This window comes from Pezoporus flaviventris, unplaced genomic scaffold (genome assembly GCF_033815535.1).
Source record: "Pezoporus flaviventris isolate CSIRO_AGI_PZ_B2104156 unplaced genomic scaffold, CSIRO_AGI_Pfla_v1 ptg000036l, whole genome shotgun sequence".
NCBI lineage: Eukaryota > Metazoa > Chordata > Aves > Psittaciformes > Psittacidae > Pezoporus > Pezoporus flaviventris.
In genome coordinates this window covers 24,159,044-24,177,148 of record NW_026892584.1, presented here as the reverse complement: position 1 = coordinate 24,177,148, position 18,105 = coordinate 24,159,044, and the positions used below count along the sequence as shown (strand labels likewise).

The 18,105-nt window shown below is 40.3% G+C and overlaps 1 protein-coding gene across 3 annotated transcripts in view; it reads left to right on the top strand.

Annotated features, from left to right (window-relative positions):
* The first annotated feature begins 429 nt into the window (after positions 1–429).
* RALGAPA1 (Ral GTPase activating protein catalytic subunit alpha 1) overlaps positions 430–18,105 on the top strand; it is a 130,261-nt gene continuing 112,585 nt past the window's right edge. Inside the window, exons 1-6 of one of the 3 annotated variants that reach the window (XM_061463525.1) lie at positions 430–731; positions 11,894–12,004; positions 12,510–12,559; positions 13,979–14,036; positions 14,589–14,632; positions 17,133–17,310. In XM_061463525.1, the coding sequence (XP_061319509.1) occupies positions 626–731; positions 11,894–12,004; positions 12,510–12,559; positions 13,979–14,036; positions 14,589–14,632; positions 17,133–17,310 (547 nt within the window). In that variant the 5' untranslated portion in view covers positions 430–625. The remainder of the gene's footprint in view (positions 732–11,893; positions 12,005–12,509; positions 12,560–13,978; positions 14,037–14,588; positions 14,633–17,132; positions 17,311–18,105) is intronic. The other 2 variants (XM_061463526.1, XM_061463527.1) reach the window with 2 other exon arrangements.

The following is an 18,105-nucleotide window of genomic DNA, read 5'->3' as shown; positions in this document are numbered from 1 at the left end:
GCCTTGGTGGACACAGTCCCACCTGGATTTTATTTCCTTATTTCCCACGGATTCGCCCCTTACTTCGCCACACTTCAGTGCCTTTTTATAGCCCGGAGTAGCTATATAATGGGAAAACTTGACATTTTACTTGTAACAGCTGAGGTGCAGTTCCTGCATCAGTCGCTGTTGCCGAGCTGCGCAGACAGTACCGCGGCCACCCCCTGCGCGCCCTGCCTCTCAACCCGCTCCCGCCCCTGGCAGGGGCACCGCGGCCTCCAGCGGCGCCAGGCCCCAGGGGCGGGCGGGAGGCAGTGGCGGAGCCCCGCCCGCCGCGCCTCGGAGGTGCGGAGGGGAGCGCCGGCCGTGACGTCACTGTGCGGTTGCCATAGGGACGCCTATGGTCGCACCTGACGGCTGTCGTGAAGCAGCGAGAAGAGAGCCGGGAAAGAGGAAGGGGGAGCCCAGGCCCGGCCCGGCCCGGCCTCCCCCCGCCCCGGGCCCGCGGGGAATTGGCTCCGCGCCGCGCCCCGCCGCATTTCAGTCGGAGGCAGAAGGAGGTGGCGCTGCCCCGGAGCGGGCGGATCCGGAGGCTCACTGCCTGCCTCTGGAGCGCGGCGCCGGGGCTAGACCCGGGCCCGGCGGGATGTTCTCCAAGAAGCCACACGGGGACGTGCGGAAATCCACGCAGAAGGTGCTGGACACCCGCAAGGACCCCCTCACCCGCCTCAAACACCTGCGCGTCCTCATCGGTGAGACGGCCGGGAGGGAGGGACAGATCGAGCGGGTCAGAGGGGGCCGCGGCCTTGGGGCCGTGCGGCTGCCGGACCCGAGTTCTGCCGCAGGAAAGACCGGGAACTTGGAGGGACCGGCTCGGCGCCGGGGGGGGGAGGGAGGGTGGCTCACGGCTTTGCTCCAGCGAGGGACCACGCCCGGCGGCCGGGCATCGTGGGGCGGTGGCACTTGCGCGGCTTCAGTTGTGTGCCGGGGGCCGCAGGAGCAGACGGGCTGAGAGGGGGTGGCCTCTGATGCTCCCCGCTGTTGCATTGAGACACGCACATTGGCACTGAATTTGAAGGTGGAGTTCATCTGCTAGCTGTGGATGGAGTTGAAAAGCTGGCGTGCTTTCCCCGCGAATTATTCTTTTCGCCTACATAAATACTGCTAAGTCGGTATGCTTGAGCAGAAGTGGCTGGTGAGCGTTAATAGTGTTTGTGACTCCCTAATCAATTTCCTCTAAATGCTTACAGTAACAGCTTACGTTTGTCTATGTTTTCAAGGTAAGAGCTATAACAGGTGCTCACTAGAGTAGCTGTAGACAGCTTTCATACAGTTAGTCTAAGACCGGTTTTGTTTTGCCAGTTGGTCAGGGAGGGAACATACACACTTAAGTACTGCTGCAGTTCCATGTGAACAGCTGTTTAACCTGACCAGTGAATTAGAAATTATATGGAATAACTGCCTAATGGAAAAGCAGTGTGAAACAAAACCCTCAAAGTTAACAATTCCCCAGTAGCTGTTAGTTGCAAATGCTTGTAAAAATCTAAGTTATTGTCATAAAGGTGTTGAAAAAAGTTTGCTCTGGAGTGTCTTTTGGGCCCTTCATTTTTGTCAGTGCATGTGTTGCTTCTAAAACTTTATCAACATACGAGCAGGGCTTGGTCAAAGGCAAAGGCATTCTGTATTTAGTACAGAGTACCGAATGGATTCTTTTTGGTTCTGCCTGCAGTCTGGAGGTATTTAAGTACCTTGTCTTCCAAAGCTGAATTCTTTCTTTTCAAAGGAAAACTGTTGTTGCTCCCTTTTTTACTTTTGTATTCGTGTTTGAAGGAACAGGTGTTTCTGCATGGCAGCATCTGCTGATGCATGTCTTATTTTCTGCAACATAGTAATTACTTAGACTTTTGAAATGGAGAATAGTTGGGTAGCTTGCAATTCAAGGCACTTCAGTAGTGCGATGTAACTTCTTACCTCACTCAGAATGTTACCAGTCATCTTAACTAGCTGTACTGAGCCAGTTGTGGCTTGCTTTGTGTGGATTTACATTTCTTTTTAGCTATATCAACAGCTGAAACTTAAGAGGAAAGAGCATTAGAAAGAAACTAAATACCTGTCTGAATTTAGGTTTCCAAGCTAAAGCATGTTCAATATTCCTAGTTTTGCTTTAGTCTGCAAGCCAGTCTGTGATTTTAATCTAATCTTTTCTAAGTTTGATAGTCCTCTTGCTGGTCTTCTATTTACAAGATTTTCCTTCATCTTTATTAATACTTAGGTGCATTCTTTAAGATGCAAGCTGTGAGCACTGTGTCAAGCAGACGTTCTTACCTAATCTAAGGTTTCTGCTGACTGGCTGTAGGACAGAATAAATCTGCTGGGGCATGTTTTCATGTGATAGTCATTCCCTCTTCCGCCCTGCACATGCGTACATCTTGCCTGTTGTAACACAGCTCCCACATACCCTTTCTCCAAGGTTGGGAGAATACAGTGTGTGACACCGTAAGTAGGGAAGGGTGCAACAGTACGATTCGGCTTGTCTGTCTTGAATGCATCTACAAGACTTTGGCATTGTGCAGATATTCTTAAATGCACGAGGTACAAAACCAAGGTCTTTGAGAGGGGGACTGTGATATTTCTCTTAAGTATTCCTACAGTAGTTCAAGGAACTTATATAGCAGATTACTTGAAATCTGTCTTCTGTGATCAGGTGACTTCACATGTAGGCACTATCCTGCAACTTGAGCAGCATAGTACTGCATATCTTTGTTTCTTCAGTGACAACTCCGCCAGCATAGTAATTGTCATGTTTCCATATGCTCAGGGGAGCCATGATAGCTGTTGCCAGCAGACTGAGGGGAGAAGGGAGGAAATTTCAGTTTAGCTCTGTTCATCATATTTTTGGATGAAAACCAGTTTGTCTTGTTTATTGCTCTTAGACCCTGCATATTGGAGACTAAAGGACTATCCAGAAGAGAATTCTCTGCTGTTTCACATGCAAGAGAAGGAAAGAATTTTCTTTTGTTTCTAACTTAAAATCCTTTCAATAGGCTTGCAAGGTGTATTAGAACAGAGTTGATTTTTCTTTTTTTTTTTTTTCTGTACTTTTTAGTCTCTGGCTCAGCAATGATAAACTGAAGTGTGGCCTTGGATTCATGATTAACACTTTAGGGGAGGAAAGGGAGTACTAGTTCATTTTCTAGTTGCGTCCAAAGCAGCAGTTCTCCAGTAAGCTAAAATAATAAATAGTTACGAAAACAGGTGAGTGCTTGTGAATTATAGACTGCTGATTGCCTATTAACCAAACAGGAGAAATAAAAAAAAACATTACGGTAAAATACTGACAGTTAGATACTGAAAGGTAATGGTGCAGGTCAGGCATCATCTAAAAATATTTAAGATAGTGTAATGTGGTTTTTAGTAAAGACCAGAAAATACTTAACAATTCCAGAGAATCTAGTATGGAGGTAAGTGAAAGGACAGCACAAAGGTAAGTTACATGTATTTTTGAGAAATTAGTGTACATTAGATAGAATTATTTAAATGCATTTTGCAAAATAACTTAGAATGGGGTGAGTTGTATCACTTCAGGAAAAAGTATCTTGGTGGTGGTGACAACTCAGTTTAAATTTAGTAAAAAATGCAAATTAATCTGCATAAGAAATATAGAAAATTTTGTGGTCTTCATAAAACAGTGCTGTACCATTACACCAAACACCACTGCCGTTTTAGTAACCTTATTGTTGTAGTCAGTGTATGGAGGATTTGGAGATGAGAATGACTTGAGTGAAAGAAAAACTTTAATGTGAAAAGACATTGGGAGCTTTGGAATCCCTTTCTGTAGGGCAGATAGGGAAAAATATGTAAGCATATATGAAAAAAAAAAAACTAGGAAAAAATTTGCTAAGGCCCACCAAATTTGAAGTTACAGTAAAAGATTCTTAGCTTGGGAAGCTCCTGAGTGCTAGACAATGAGTTGTAGACATAGTGGGGGAAATGTATTTGTTGTGGTTTTGTTTGTTTATTGGATTTGGTTTTGTTTGCTTGTTTGTTTTTTGTTTTTTTTTTTCTCTTTTTTGGTGAAACTCTTGTAGATAACTGTTCTTTGCCACTTCATTTGTGTCCTATCTGTGGCTGTTTCTCTGCTTCAGTATGGTTTTATTCAGCCTTTTTTCATAATTCAGGAATGAAGGAAAATTCAGTGAAATTCAGGTGACTAATTCATGAATTGACTAAATTATCTGTTAATATAAATATAATACATGACCTGCATGTCACAGGCATAAGTTTGTTTTTAAGAAACCTCAAAATAGTAATAAATATTATTATTGCTAAGAAATTGTAAGAAAAATGGGAAAGAGATTGATATCTCATATCCTGGGACATAGCACTCTGTGGGTGAAAGTAATCTCCAAACGAAATGGTCTTTAAGGTCTCTTCTAACCCAAACCATTCTGTGATCCTTCCCATAGGGAAGGATTAGTTTCTTCCCATAGGGAAGAGTTTACACCCGCAGACAGCATCACCCCTCTATTCTCCCCTCCCTCACTATCCCCCCATCGACCTTTCTCCTTCCCCCCCCCCCCCCTTAGATCTGGGAAGTCTCATACAGTTCCCTAATGCTATCTTCGTCAGTATGTAATTGTTTGTTTGTTTGTTTGTTTTTAAATCGGAATGTTCTTCTGTCTTTTTTTTCTACATGCTGGAAAGGCTGTAACATTTTTGTTTACTGTGAGCTGCTGCAGTGGTTACAGCATGTTAACCTTGAGCAGCAACCCTGAATGGGATTCCCTTGCAGTCTGTATGGCAGTGGCGCAGTGTTGTCAGAAGTAAGGCCCTTGTGCTATAAGGAAGGCAGCTGGCTGCAGTTAGTGCAGGTGTGGTCAGTGGGACTTTTCCAGCAGATGGAAGTGGAGGCACACAGTGTACTTTATGGAATCAGGTATTGCCTATTGAACGAAGCCTGTCATTTTCCAGAAGAATGTTTTAGCAATTCCCAGTGAATTAGCAGCTAATTGCAGTTTTTTGGGATTCTTAAGAGTAAATAAATGGAAATTATATTCCATTGTTCTTATAATCAGTGTTGCATTGTTTAATCAGACTTCAACATCAAACTAAAATTCTATGGTTTTAAAATAGTAGTTTATAAAAGTTTGTTCTAGTAATCCTTCAGGTATCAAATCATGCTGGATTTGTCCTTGTGTTAAAGCAGTTGCTTTGAGAACTCTGTAAATAAGGCAGCTAGATATGTGACCCTTTTATAATGTTGTACATTAATAATATTGACTTCTTGTTTTGTTCTAGGTTTGATATCAAATATGTTGCTGCTACCTGTTGAATCTGTAGTTTCAGTCAGAATTTGTAAATATATATATTAAAAAAGCTGAACTCCTTAAATATTTAATAACTTTGTGTGATCTTGCTGTGTGCAAGCAATTCAAATGAGTATACTTGGCTTAAGATTTACTTTAAGGGCTGAATTCTTAAGAATTTTTTTTCTTTCCTTCATTTTGTTTCAAAGTAGGAGTTACAGGCTTGTAATCTGTTAATGCAGAGTAAAGGAAAAAAGAATATATTGTTTTTCATAAACTTTTATTATTTATCTTAAAAATACACCACATTTATCTCTGGAACCATGGAGAGAATGCTTGTAAAATGTAATGCTAAGAGGACAGTGTTTGAAGTGTGGGATTTATTTTGATTATTGTTTCGTTTTGTTGATCTTGGTGGGTGGTTAGTGTTTGACGGATCGTGTGAGCAGTCTCTGAAAGGGAAAATTGAGCTATTCTGGACGTAATGAAACAGGCTGCATTGGACATCCATTCTTATATGTTGTCTAGTATTAAACAAGGTACTTAAACGGAGATTGCATTTGTATAAAGGGGTTTTAATTTAAGAAATCTATTTCACTGGCAGTCAGCCCTAATGCTTCAGCTGGATGGCATTCATTGGTGTTTCACATCATCAACATCACTGTCTTGGTTTCAGCTGTAAGTTATTTTTTCTCCTTCCTAGTAGCTGGTGCAGTGTTTGGCTTCAGTCTGAGAACAGTGCTGGTAGACTGGTAGTTGTTGTTGAGCAGCACTTACTCTGATCAGGGACCTTTTACTCTCTCATGCTCTGCCATGAGGAGAGGAATAAGAAGCCAGGAGGAAGCAGAGACAGGACCCCTGACCCAAACTAGCCAAAGGGGTATTCCATACTACAGCATGTCATACCAGTATATAAACTGGGGGGAGTTGGCTGGGAGGGACTGATTGCTGCTTAGGTTGGGCTAGGTATTGGCAGGTGGTGAGCAATTGTAGTGTGCATCACTTCTGTTCATTGTTTCTTTCCTGTTCCTTTTTTAGTTTCATATGCTCTCCCCTTGTTATTTCCCTTATCATTATTATTAGTAGTTTTATATTATACTTTGATTACTGGACTGTTCTTAACCTGTGGGGTTTACATTCTTTCAGTTCTCTTCCCCATCCCACCTTGGAGTGGGGGGAGGGAGTGAGCAAGTGTCTGCATGGTTCTGAGTTACCAGCTGGGCTTAAACCATAGTAATCATTCATTATAGTACTGCTTATATACTATAATAAATGAAAAATGTGTTAGGGTCATGAAAGTGAGAGGTGAGTGAGAACCTATAGCAAAGCTAGTTGCCTGGAATTTTCTTTGGAGATAACCATTCCAGAAGTTTCTGTGGATGTGTAAAGCTGTATTATTTTTGGCAAGACTTGTACATTGTTTTTTATTTTTTTCGTTTCTTTTCCTGGTAATTCTAATGGCAGAGAACATGTCACTGCTGTAATTCATGGATTTGGCCATGGGTCGTATGCAGTTTAAAAAATTATACTTGATGTTCTGTTTTAACTTAACCCCGAACACATTTTGTTCCATTTTAGCCAGGAGCACAGGGGAAGAATTTCTTTGCTTTTGGATTTTTTGCTGAAGTTACACTCAACTTGCAGAGAGCAGCAGCGGCCAGTGCTGCTGGCTTGCCAGGGTAAGGGCTGGAGTTGGATCAAAGTCCCAGGCTCTTGAGGGCTTGGATGTGAAGGAAAGGCGTTTAGCTGATGGCAGTCCAGATGAAAATAAGTAGGTTACTACAGGACTGTTTGAACTTGCTTAGAAAAAAAGCTTAAGTTCTGGAGCATGGGTGAGCTGTTATGGAAGTGTTTCTTACAAGTTTACTAGCGTAGACTGGAGTCTGCAAGCAACCTAAAAGAATTAGTTTGGAGAGATGTTAGTTGCTTCTGCTCATTCCTATAGAGTGCTGGTAATCTGTAACAGATTGTGTGTAGATGATGCTCATTGGTGCTGTAAACTTGCTTATTCGTTCAGAATTTCCCTTCTCCCCTTTGCATGTTTGTATCTAAAAGATGGTGGTGATTGGGAGTTCAGACTTGTCTGATGCAAAATAGAAGTCCATTAAAGATGTCTTGAAGTGTGTTTCCTTTTCAGTACCAAGCCCCTCAAGAATATTTTCTTTGACAAAATTACCTTTTTAAAAAAGAAAAATTGTTTTTACTAAATAGCTGTTAGTGATCTGGAACAGTAAGAGCTAATGTGAAGCCCTTGTTTAATAGATTTGCATTTGTAGCTTACCATTAAAGTGTTGTGCTTTGTTATCATTGGATTTTTCTCATTTTGACAGTCTGTTAACTATGGTAAAGCCACCAGTTAGTTACAGAGTTTTTCCACATAACCTTTCTAAATGGCATGCTGTCTGCATGTAACTGAACTTCTCTGTGCTGTTTTGTTACAAAGCAGACATATTTTTTTGTTGTTGTTGGGTTTGATTGTTGTTTTTTGGGGTTTTTTTTGTTTGTTTCAGCTTGGAGAGTTAAGGATTAGTAAGTTCGGTTGACCATTTTGATTGTGTTAGCTGAAATTGAGTACACTTAGAAATTTCTTGCTTTCTAATGGCACCAGTTTGTTATGGGAAATGATGTTGAACACTTCAGTCCGTAGTGGGCCCCTGCTTTACAGAAATAGACCTAGAAGTCTGGCCATCTTCCAGGCCATTGTTTGCTGCAGTTGTCACTGGTGTTTTATTTTTGGGAAAGGATGAGGGAAAGTGACATAAAAGCCAGCAAGTCTCCAATGAGACAGGATAATGTTTTTTTGTTGGTGGTTTTTTTCCTTTTTTTTTATACTATGTGCTGTTAAAATTTTATGTATAAACATGCTATTAAATTCTGAAATGCTTAAAATGATTTGTAAAATTAACTACAACTTTATTTGTAATGATGTTGACTGTTCTGTTGAATGCTGTGGTAAATTTCTGTGATGCTTTGCATGAACTGGTGAATGCTAATGTTCTCCAGAAAAGTTAATGCTGGGGGGGGGGTGGATTTTTTTTTTATGTCAGAATTCTGATTGCTTACCTTTAAAGTTTTGTCCTCTGCAGAAAGTACAAATACCTGCTTTATAATATTTTCATTTCATACAGCAGGTAATCGTATAAATAGCATAGATGCATTTCCCTTTCTAAATCAACTCATTATAAATATGTAACAGGTGTTGTGGATTAGTTTATAATAATTTGTATGGTAATATGTAGAAAAAAAACAGGGAAGACTAACTGTATGTAAGTAACTTACAAGTTGAGATCCTCTTCCTACAGAGGTTTGGGGTGTTGAATGTGTAAACTTGTGAGCTTTACAGAATCTGACGCAGGTGATCCCTTATGGGTAATGATCTATGTGGCTTTTTCTGGTACATGTTTTACATCTGACAATTTTTTAAGCTCTCAGAGGTGGTGCTTTTTCATGGTAATTCTAACTATGATGTGGTATGTAAATAGTATCCTTCTAATGCGTACTATGGTTACATGCTTATGGAAATACTATTGTCAATGCTTATTATTCCTGCTTAAAAAGTGATGTGCTGCTAATTGAACCACAGTAAAAGCATTAGAGCTTGGGTTGACTGTCACCAGAGTTTTGTGGCAGAAAAAATTTTCTGTAAAAAAAATTTGGCCTAGAATCTTCCCTTCCTAAAATGATTATTGTGGGCACTTAAGTTTTTAATTGCTTTCTGAGACACTTGAGAAGAATGGAACCTTTTAGAACGTTTTGAACAATTAACCTTCAAAGAGTTCCTAAGAAGAGTTGGCCACTTGAAAATGTGGGAAAGCAAGTTCCCAAAAGTGCAGTCATGTGAAAGCACAGAAGTTGGCAAAGAGGTAGAGGGCTTTTTTTATTTGATTGCTGGGTTTATTTTTAATTTAGTCCTTCTTTGCTGCAGTTCCAGTCTGTAAGGTGGGGAATAGTGGAACTTACAAATTTCAGTGGTTTAATGGAAATATGAATTCCAGTTATTTGGTGCTTGAATGCTTTTGAAATGAAGGTCATACAAATAGCTTAAATAAGTAGTCTTCCATTTTTAGTTTGGTTGTGTGTTTTGTGCATCAGAATAGAACAGAAATCCATAAGATGAATGTTACCAGAAAAGGTAACTTACCTGAACATAGGAAAAAGCCTGAAGCTACTTTTAGGTAAGTTGTATGGTAGCAAGAAAAGGACAGAGAAGCTATACAGTGTTTTTGTGTGCTTAAATGTAACTTTCTCCTTGGAAAAAAAGTCAAAAGACACCACTGAACACACAGAGTTAATGCAGAGATCAGATTTTTAACACAAACACTGGTACAAAAGTTATTAAGGAAAAATCAGCAAAATCCATGTTTCTTGCTTTTGTGAAGCATAAAGAGAACTGCCTTTTCTTGGCAAACAGGTTCCATAAATGATGCTGGAAATAGTAGAATCATAGAATGGTTTGGGTTGGAAAGGACCTTAGTACCGTCTAGTTCCACCCCCTTGCCATGGACAGGAACACCTCGAACTAGACCATGTTGGCAAAGGCTCTGTCCAACCTGGCCTTGACAGAGGACATAAAAAATACGAATTTTAATGTGCTGGAACTGTGCTTTATACAGTAGAAGCCTTATTTTTTCATTGTTGGAGTACAGTGATGTCCCATTTTTCTCTCACCCATTCTGAGAAACCTTTCTAACTATTTTATATGATGCCTGATCTGTTTTGAAATCCTTTCTTCCTCCCATTCTGGGCATAAGTACGAAGAACAGGAGGGATACATTAGTTTGTGTTAGTTACATGAATCTGTGGTAGGAGAATACAAAGTTCTTTTGTTTAAAATTTAAAAAAAGAAAAAAGCACCCTGAGTTATGGGGGAAAGCCTGTTTCTGTGTAATCCCACTTCATGTAAAAGCAAGGATATGTCTCTCTGTTCTTAAACAGGCAGTAAAGATTACGTAGCTAAAACAGACGAGCAACTCCTGCAAATTCCCAGTTCAAGGCTGTTTGAAACGGACATGCATATGCTCCTTGCACAGGAAATGATTTTTACCTCTGTGTGCAATGTTCACGATACTTTGGGAGAGCACAGAGAAGAGGCAATGACTTAATGTTAAAGAAAATGGTTTAAGATGAGAATTTAAGGGCTGTATCTTTAGCTGATTGTGAGGACAAAGGTGAACTGAGTGTTTTAAGAGACTGTTTTCATTGGGGAAAAAAAATTGGATCTTTCATTAATGAAGAAAGCTGTTACAGCAGCATATAGCTGGAAGTTTTGACATCAATCAATGGGAGCAGTAGACTCTCCATGCATGTGTTAGTCCTGTGGTTTGTATTCAGCATAGCAGTAGCTGTGAAATGGAATGATGTATGCAGGTGGCCAGAGTAGCTTATTGCCAGATCAAACTATTCTAACGTCTACATTGTTATTTCTGTGCTATGTCTGCTTTTTTTTTCCCACCTTCTTGCCGTAATTCTTGGTCCAGGGTATACCTAATGGGTTCCGAATTTCTTGACCAACACAGGGTTCCAAATTTCTGGACCTGAATCACTGTAGGTGTCCTTCAGTCATGAGCAGATGCTACTTTTTGCTGTATGTGGCAAACCTACCAAAGTGTGTTTTTCCTCCTTCAGAGGAAAAGCTGTTTTTCAGTATTAGTAGAAATAGTTTGTGTGGGATTTCTTGTTTGTTTTTTTTTTTTTGGTTGGTTGGTTTTTGTTTCTTGGAGTTTTTAAGTGTTATTTTCAGGTAATGACAGGACAAAATTCCCATTAAAATGTTTTTATTTTCTTTCATCTGAAGAGATAGAATTTATTGCACAAATTCAGTTTTCCTTAACTGTTTGGTTTGAATTCCAAAAACTTGTTTCTGATTATGCTGCCAGGTGTGATCTTAAAAAGAAATCGGGGTGAAATGCATTTGATAGAAAAGTTGCAAGGTCAAGGAATTTTTACTGTCATTCTTCTCCAAGCTGTAGCTGTTTTCTGAAGTTAAAGTATGCTTTTTGTGTTAATTGGGTATTGAGGGTAATAGTACAGGCCTAGCAATGCTCCTTTGAGTTTTTCCTGAGGTGACAAAGGCAGGACGCTTTGCCGCACAGCCAGTTAGTTGTATGTATGCAAGAGTCACACAGTAATTATGTGGTAAAATCCAAATCACTGTTCAGCTGGTTATGTAGACAAGCCTTTAGTTTGTCACCTGAAGAACCTAAGAATAGTGTATTGCCTTCCTAGTAATTACAATTGAGGGTAGTGATGGTCTTTCTGTTGGAGAGTTTGGCTAGCATCATTAGCTTTATTTCTATTAAATTAGCAGTTATCATCCATCTGTACAGTGCTAGTCCTGATGGAATCTTGGTTCATGACTGGGTTTTGCAAACAGTGACTGTGCAAGAAGATGCTGCTTCCTGTTTTAAAATTCACTAGACACTTACGGTATATCATCTTGAATTTCATTAGCTTCAGTTTAAAAAAACGAAAACTTTAAGAACTTCTTTACCAATAATATTTTTTTAAAATATCTTCAAATCTTCCTGCAAGATAATGCTATGCAGTGGCTGACTGAATACTTGAAAGAAATAAAAACAACTGTATGAACTGTATGTTCTGTTTTTCAGAGAATGCAGAATCAATTGATCTCAAACAGTTTTTCGACCTACATTTCTCACATATATATTATGTGTTCTTTGAAAACTTTGTGACTATTGAAGTTGGTCTTAAACAAAAAGGTAAGTATTTCAAGTAGAACATTTTTTGTCTTGATACTTGTGTTTTTGTTATGAAGCAAAACAGGGCGTTATAAATAAAGCTGTGTGTGTCCATGGTCACAAATGGCAACATTAGCTGTGCAGAAATACGTGTTAGCACCAACTCTGCAAATAAAGGTGGGTACCGTGGAGGTGAGCAGAGTGTGTTGATTTTCTGATGACTGGTTTTTCCTTTTTACAAAGTAAAGATTCTTAAGGTGTTACACTTAAGTTCTGCAGAAGTTTTGTTTCATAAGATGTTGTGTTACAATCTCTAACAGCCGTTGATGCTATAGTGGAAAATGGTACAAAACTGTAAGTGTTATAAACCATAACTATGAATTTTTTTTATTTGCAGAAGGAGTGCAAGGAATGCAAAATGGTGGTTGTAGAAATGCATGTTTTTGTTTTACATATCTAAAGATCTTTTTATGTTTTGGTAATTAAATTGTATCGTTATTGATTATTTTTTTTTTATTGCATCTAGGTCACAAGTCTCAAAGAGAAGAATTAGATTCTATTCTTTTTATTTTTGAGGTAAGATGACTTGATTCTTCCCGTATGAGGTTTTTTTGCTTTGAATGAAGTCCTATTAAATAGTAACAATACACCTATCCTACAGTTGCTTGAAATACACTTTACATTTAACTGCATTCCTTTTCCTTTTGCTTTGAATTGAATGTATATGCTTTGTGTGAGAAGAAAAAGAATTTGACTTTCAGTTTTGCAGGAAGATGTCTTAACTGGAAAAAAATGTTTTCTGCATCTGCACATAGTGCATTCCTTTTTGTTGGTGGTGTTTCCCATGTATTATATGCTTTGAAATTCTCACAAAGGCGATCCCTGATTAGTTGTGATCTTTTTGACCTTTTGAATGCATATTAGCACTGATTTTTCTCATTTTACTACTGCAGAATTAGTTTTATAGATCCCTTTTATTTTAAAAAGATTGATTATTTGAAAATAACGTTTCACAATAACCTTACCAAAAGCATATATTAAGATTAATTAGAAACTAATGATATTGAAACATTTCTGAACAGAGTCCATAATTTAGAAATAGCTTAGAATGTAAAATTTTTCTTTTCTTTTGATGGAAGCTTCTAGTTATAGAACAGGGATTGTGATTTTTAAAGAATATGTAGAATTGAAAGCTGATGAATGCTTAGCACATGGTTGAATACAAATTCATTTTTGAATTTGTATTCTGAATCTGAAGAGAGCTAGTTTATTTATTCAGTAGTTCCTGCCTAAAGGGAAATTAGGTGACCTGTGCTTTGGAAGCAGTTCCACAGGTTGTTGGAGGACCACAGTCAGAAATTCATTTGGGAAGTCAGATTATTTGCAAATTGTTAATTCCTGTAGCATAAACACTGAAGTGCTACCTAATAGATTTTTAACTGATTCTGTCACTGACAGAGCTCTGTTTCTTACCCTCTGAAGATGATCATCATCCAGTCTAACTGGAGAGGTGTTAGATCTTTATAGCCCCGTGCTGGTTCTTCGTTCTTCTGCTGTAGCTCATTACCCCTCTGTTGAAAAGGCTGAAGCAAATGTCTGTGTGTGCTAGAGGCAAGTTGACAGCTGAGCATGCTAGCTTAAGCCTCTATAAAGACAGGACAACCTAATGCAACCTGTTGTGAACCAGAGCAGCTGAGGCAGATAGTCATTCCATTCCCTTTACTACAAACAGCAGTATCCATCAGAAAGGTAGTGGGGCCAGATAAAACTGCAGTAACATCAGAAGTCTTCAATGCAAGACTTGTCAGACAGTGCTTTGGACTTCTTAGCTTTAGGAATGAGTTATCTTGAAAGGGCAGTAATGCTTCCTAGGAAAGAAGCATGGAAATCTTCCAAGTTAACCACAGCTTCTGATCTGTGGCCTTTGTGAGAGTGCTCTTTGGTCTTCCAAGAGTGACATCTGCAACATAGATCCTTGGGTTCTGTTTTTTGTAGAAAATTTTGCAACTTCTTCCAGAAAGGATTCATCAGAGATGGCAATTCCATAGTATCGGTAAGTTTATTTCTTCCAGCCCCCCCCCCCCCCCCCCTTCTTTTTCCTCCTCTCTTTAAAAAAAAATCTTATTTTTTCATTAGTAGTTAGTGCTACTCATGTCCTTTACTTTTTAAGTGATAGAACAAGGATTATGGTCTTAACTCTTGCAAGCTAGGAGAACGGGGGGGGGGAGAACAAAACCATTTTTTTTTTTCTTCTCCTACTAATAAATTGCAAAATTGGCATGTGGTTTGTATTTGTAAATGGGAAGTGCTGATGATATGCATATTAATGACTTGAGGATCGTTTACTTATAATGTACACATCCCCAAAAATTCTTAAAGAAAGATGTTATGGGTTACGAGGAGGCTATGAAAGGTGATCTTTTTTCTTCCTTCTGGCATTGAGAGAGTTGCCTGAGGATATCAAGTTCACCAAGATTAAATTGGAGATTGCCAAGGACTTGTTTAAAAGTTGCTATCAAGTCTGACCGAGAACTCTGACATGGTAATAAACAAAAAATACCAAACAAACAAATACATGTATTATTTTTCTTCCCCTTCTTTTTAGGGTTGATTTTAAAGAAGCTTCTTCACACTGGAAATTCATTAAAGGTATTGGAAAATGTTTTGTACTATCTTTGTGAAAGATACCTGCAAATAAAAATAAGAACATAAGGGTGAACATTTATGGTAAAAGCAAAGGAATGAGAACCAGATAATGACTTGTGTGTCATGAAAGAATGACTTCAGATTATTGGTAGGACTACTCACAGTAGTAATGTGTTTTACATAGAGTAGCTAAGTTAGGAATGTGTGCAAATGGTTTGAAGGATATTGTGTTAAAACAGAAGTAAGCCTTAGCCATTCATTGTTGGGGCAGGGAAACTGGTATTGGGGCTCAGGCTGTCTTGGCAGTGGAGGATTATCTACACCAGAGAGACCTCTTGGTGGGTAGTGTAATAACGGTTGACCATGATACAAAAGCCACCCAAGTGTAACATAAAGAATCATAGAATACTTAGGGTTGAAAAGGACCTTAAGATCATCCAGTTGCAACCCCACTGCCATGGGCAGGGACACCTCACACTAAACCATGTCACACAAGGCTCTGTCCAACCCAGACCTGAACACTGCCAGGGATGGAGCATTCACAACTTCCCTGGGCAGCCCATTCCAGTGCCTCACCACCTTTACAGTAAAGAACTTCTTCCTTATATCCAGTCTAAACTTCCCCTGTTTAAGTTTGAACCCATTACCCCTTGTCCTATCACTACAGTCCCTAATGAAGAGGGGCCTCCTCTTCAGGGACTCTCCAGCATCCCTATAGCTCCCTTTTAGATACTGGAAGGCTGCTATGAGGTCTCCACGCAGCCTTCCCTTCTCCAGGCTGAACAGCCCCAACTTTCTCAGCCTGTCTTCATACAGGAGGTGCTCCACCCCCCTGATCATCCTCGTGGCCCTCCTCTGGACTTGTTCCAGCAGTTCCATGTCCTTTTTATGTTGAGGACACCAGAACTGCACACAGTACTCCAAGTGAGGTCTCACGAGAGCAGAGTAGAGGGGCAGGATCACCTCCTTTGACCTGCTGGTCACGCTCCTTTTGATGCAGCTCAGGATACAGTTGTCTTTCTGGGCTGCGAGCACACACTGAAGCCAGCTCATGTGCATTTTGTCATTGACCAACACCCCCAAGTCCTTCTCCACAGGGCTGCTCTGAATCTCTTCTCTGCCCAGCCTATAGCTTGCCTGGGATTGCTGTGACCCAGGTGTAGGACCTTGCACCTGGCTTGGTTGGACTTCATGAGGTTGGCCTTTGCCCACCTCACAAGCATGTCAAGGTCCCTCTGGATGGCATTCCTTCCCTCCAGCGTATCAACTGAACCACACAGCTTGGTGTCATCGGCAAACTTGCTGAGGGCACACTCAATCCCACTGCCCATGTCAGCGACAAAGATGTTGAACAAGACTGGTCCCAACACCAATCCCTGAGGGACACCACTCCTTACTGGTCTCCAGCCAGACATTGAGCCGTTGACCTCAACTCTTTGTGTGCGGCCATCCAGCCAGTTCTTTATCCACGGAATGGTCCATCCATCAAATTGATGTCTCTCCAATTTAGAGACAAGGATTTTGTGTGGGACAGTGTTGAATGCTTTGCACAAGTCCAGGTAGATGACATCAGATACTCTATCCCTGTCCATCAGTTCTGTAGCTCCCTCATAGAAGGCCACCAAACTGGTCAGGCAGGATTTCCCTTTAGTGAAGCCATGCTGGATGTCACCAAGCACCTTGTTGTTTTTCATGTGCCTTAGCATGCCTTCCAGGAGAATCTGCTCCAAGATCTTGCCAAGCACAGAGGTGAGACTGACTGGTCTGTAATTCCCTGGGTCATCCATTTTCCCCTTCTTGAAAATGGGGGTTATATTTCCCGTTTTCCAGTCATCGGGAACTTCACCTGACAGCCATGATTTTTGAAATATGATAGCCAGTGGCTTAGCAACTTCATTCACCAGCTCCTTCAGGACCCGTGGATGGATTTCGTCAGGTCCCATGGACTTGTGTACGTTCAGGTTCTTAAGATGGTCTCGAAGCAGATCCTCTCCTGCAGTGTGCCTACGGTCTTCATTCTCACAGTCCCTGCGTCTGCCTTCCAAGACTTGGGTGGTGTGGTCAGAGCCTTTGCCAGTGAAGACTGAGGCTAAAAAGTCATTAAGAACCTCAGCAGAAGGCATTCAGAAACAGTTTTGGTCCTGCAGCAAACAACCATGCCACTCCCCTGTAAGCATGCAGGCTTGGCTGGTGCTGAAATTCTCTAGTGTGAGAGCAAGGAGGGCACTGCTCTAGGACTTCATCACCTTGAAGAAGGAATGGAAGAGGGTGGAATGGGTACTTCTGCTGCAAAAAACTTCACTCTCTTACTAATTCACAAACGCATTTAGAAAATTTGTGACAGTCCTTGTATTTTCTGGAAAATTCACATGGCATCTTGCAGTCCTGTAGTCAAGCAAGTGACTATAGACTTGTGTTTGTTTTTTTTCTCTTTCCTCTTCCTGGAAATGCTTTTGTGTTTTCTGGGGCAAGTTAATTTACTCCTTTTTTTTTTTCTTTTAAGATACGTCGAGAGGGTGTGCGTCTCTTTCTTTTGTGGCTGCAAGCACTTCAGAATAACTGTAGTAGAGAACAGTTGTGGATGTTTTCTTGCTTGATTCCTGGATTTTCATCACCACAGTCTGAATATGGCCCCCGAACACTAGACAATCTCATTAACCCCCCACTTAATGTTCAAGAAAGTAAGTAATTTGGTTGTATTTCTCGGTTCTGTATGTAATTCTTAGCACAGAAAAGTCAAGTTGCAGTAACAGAGAACTGATGTATGTATGTACTTAGCAAGGTTATGTGGAGCTTTTAATGAGTTTCTTGTCAGTTTATCAGGTCTTCTTCCAAGGGTAACTTTGTCTTTTGTTGTTATTGTTGGGTTTTTTTTGAAGGTGGGTTGTTGGTTTGTTTTTTTTTCTTTGTGGTTTTTTTTTTGTATTGGGTTTTTGTTTATTTTTTTTTGTTTAAGTTATGGTATAGTAGCTTAACACATAGCATGTGTTTGAATTGGTTAATGAGCAATTTTATGTAATTTTCTTGAGGGCTACAAGCAGATGCTAGATCTACTGCAAACTTGCACAGGCAGATTTCGCTTGTATTGAGCTATGGCGCACTGCCTTTGACCATGCTCTAGGGAGCAAGCTATGCAAAGCAGTTTACCTGGTATGACCTTCAAGAAGTTGTTAGGGCTGTAAGTAAAGCCAAATGGTTGGTCTTCTGGCTGTGTCTGTGTATGACCAGGCAATTAAAGCTGTGATATTCTTGTGGTTGCTTGGAATCTTCCAAAAGAATTAGACCTTGTAAATTGCAAAACCTGAGGTCATAAAAGTCTGCATTAGTGGAAAGGCTTGAGCATTCTGAAATAAGCTTTTTATACTTTCTAGATCTTAAGGTTTTTTTTATTGTGAAGGTCATTCAATAGAGTGAGGATGATTTTTCTGTTAAGATGGTTCTTAGGACAGTTTTTCTTTTGACCATTCATTCTGGCA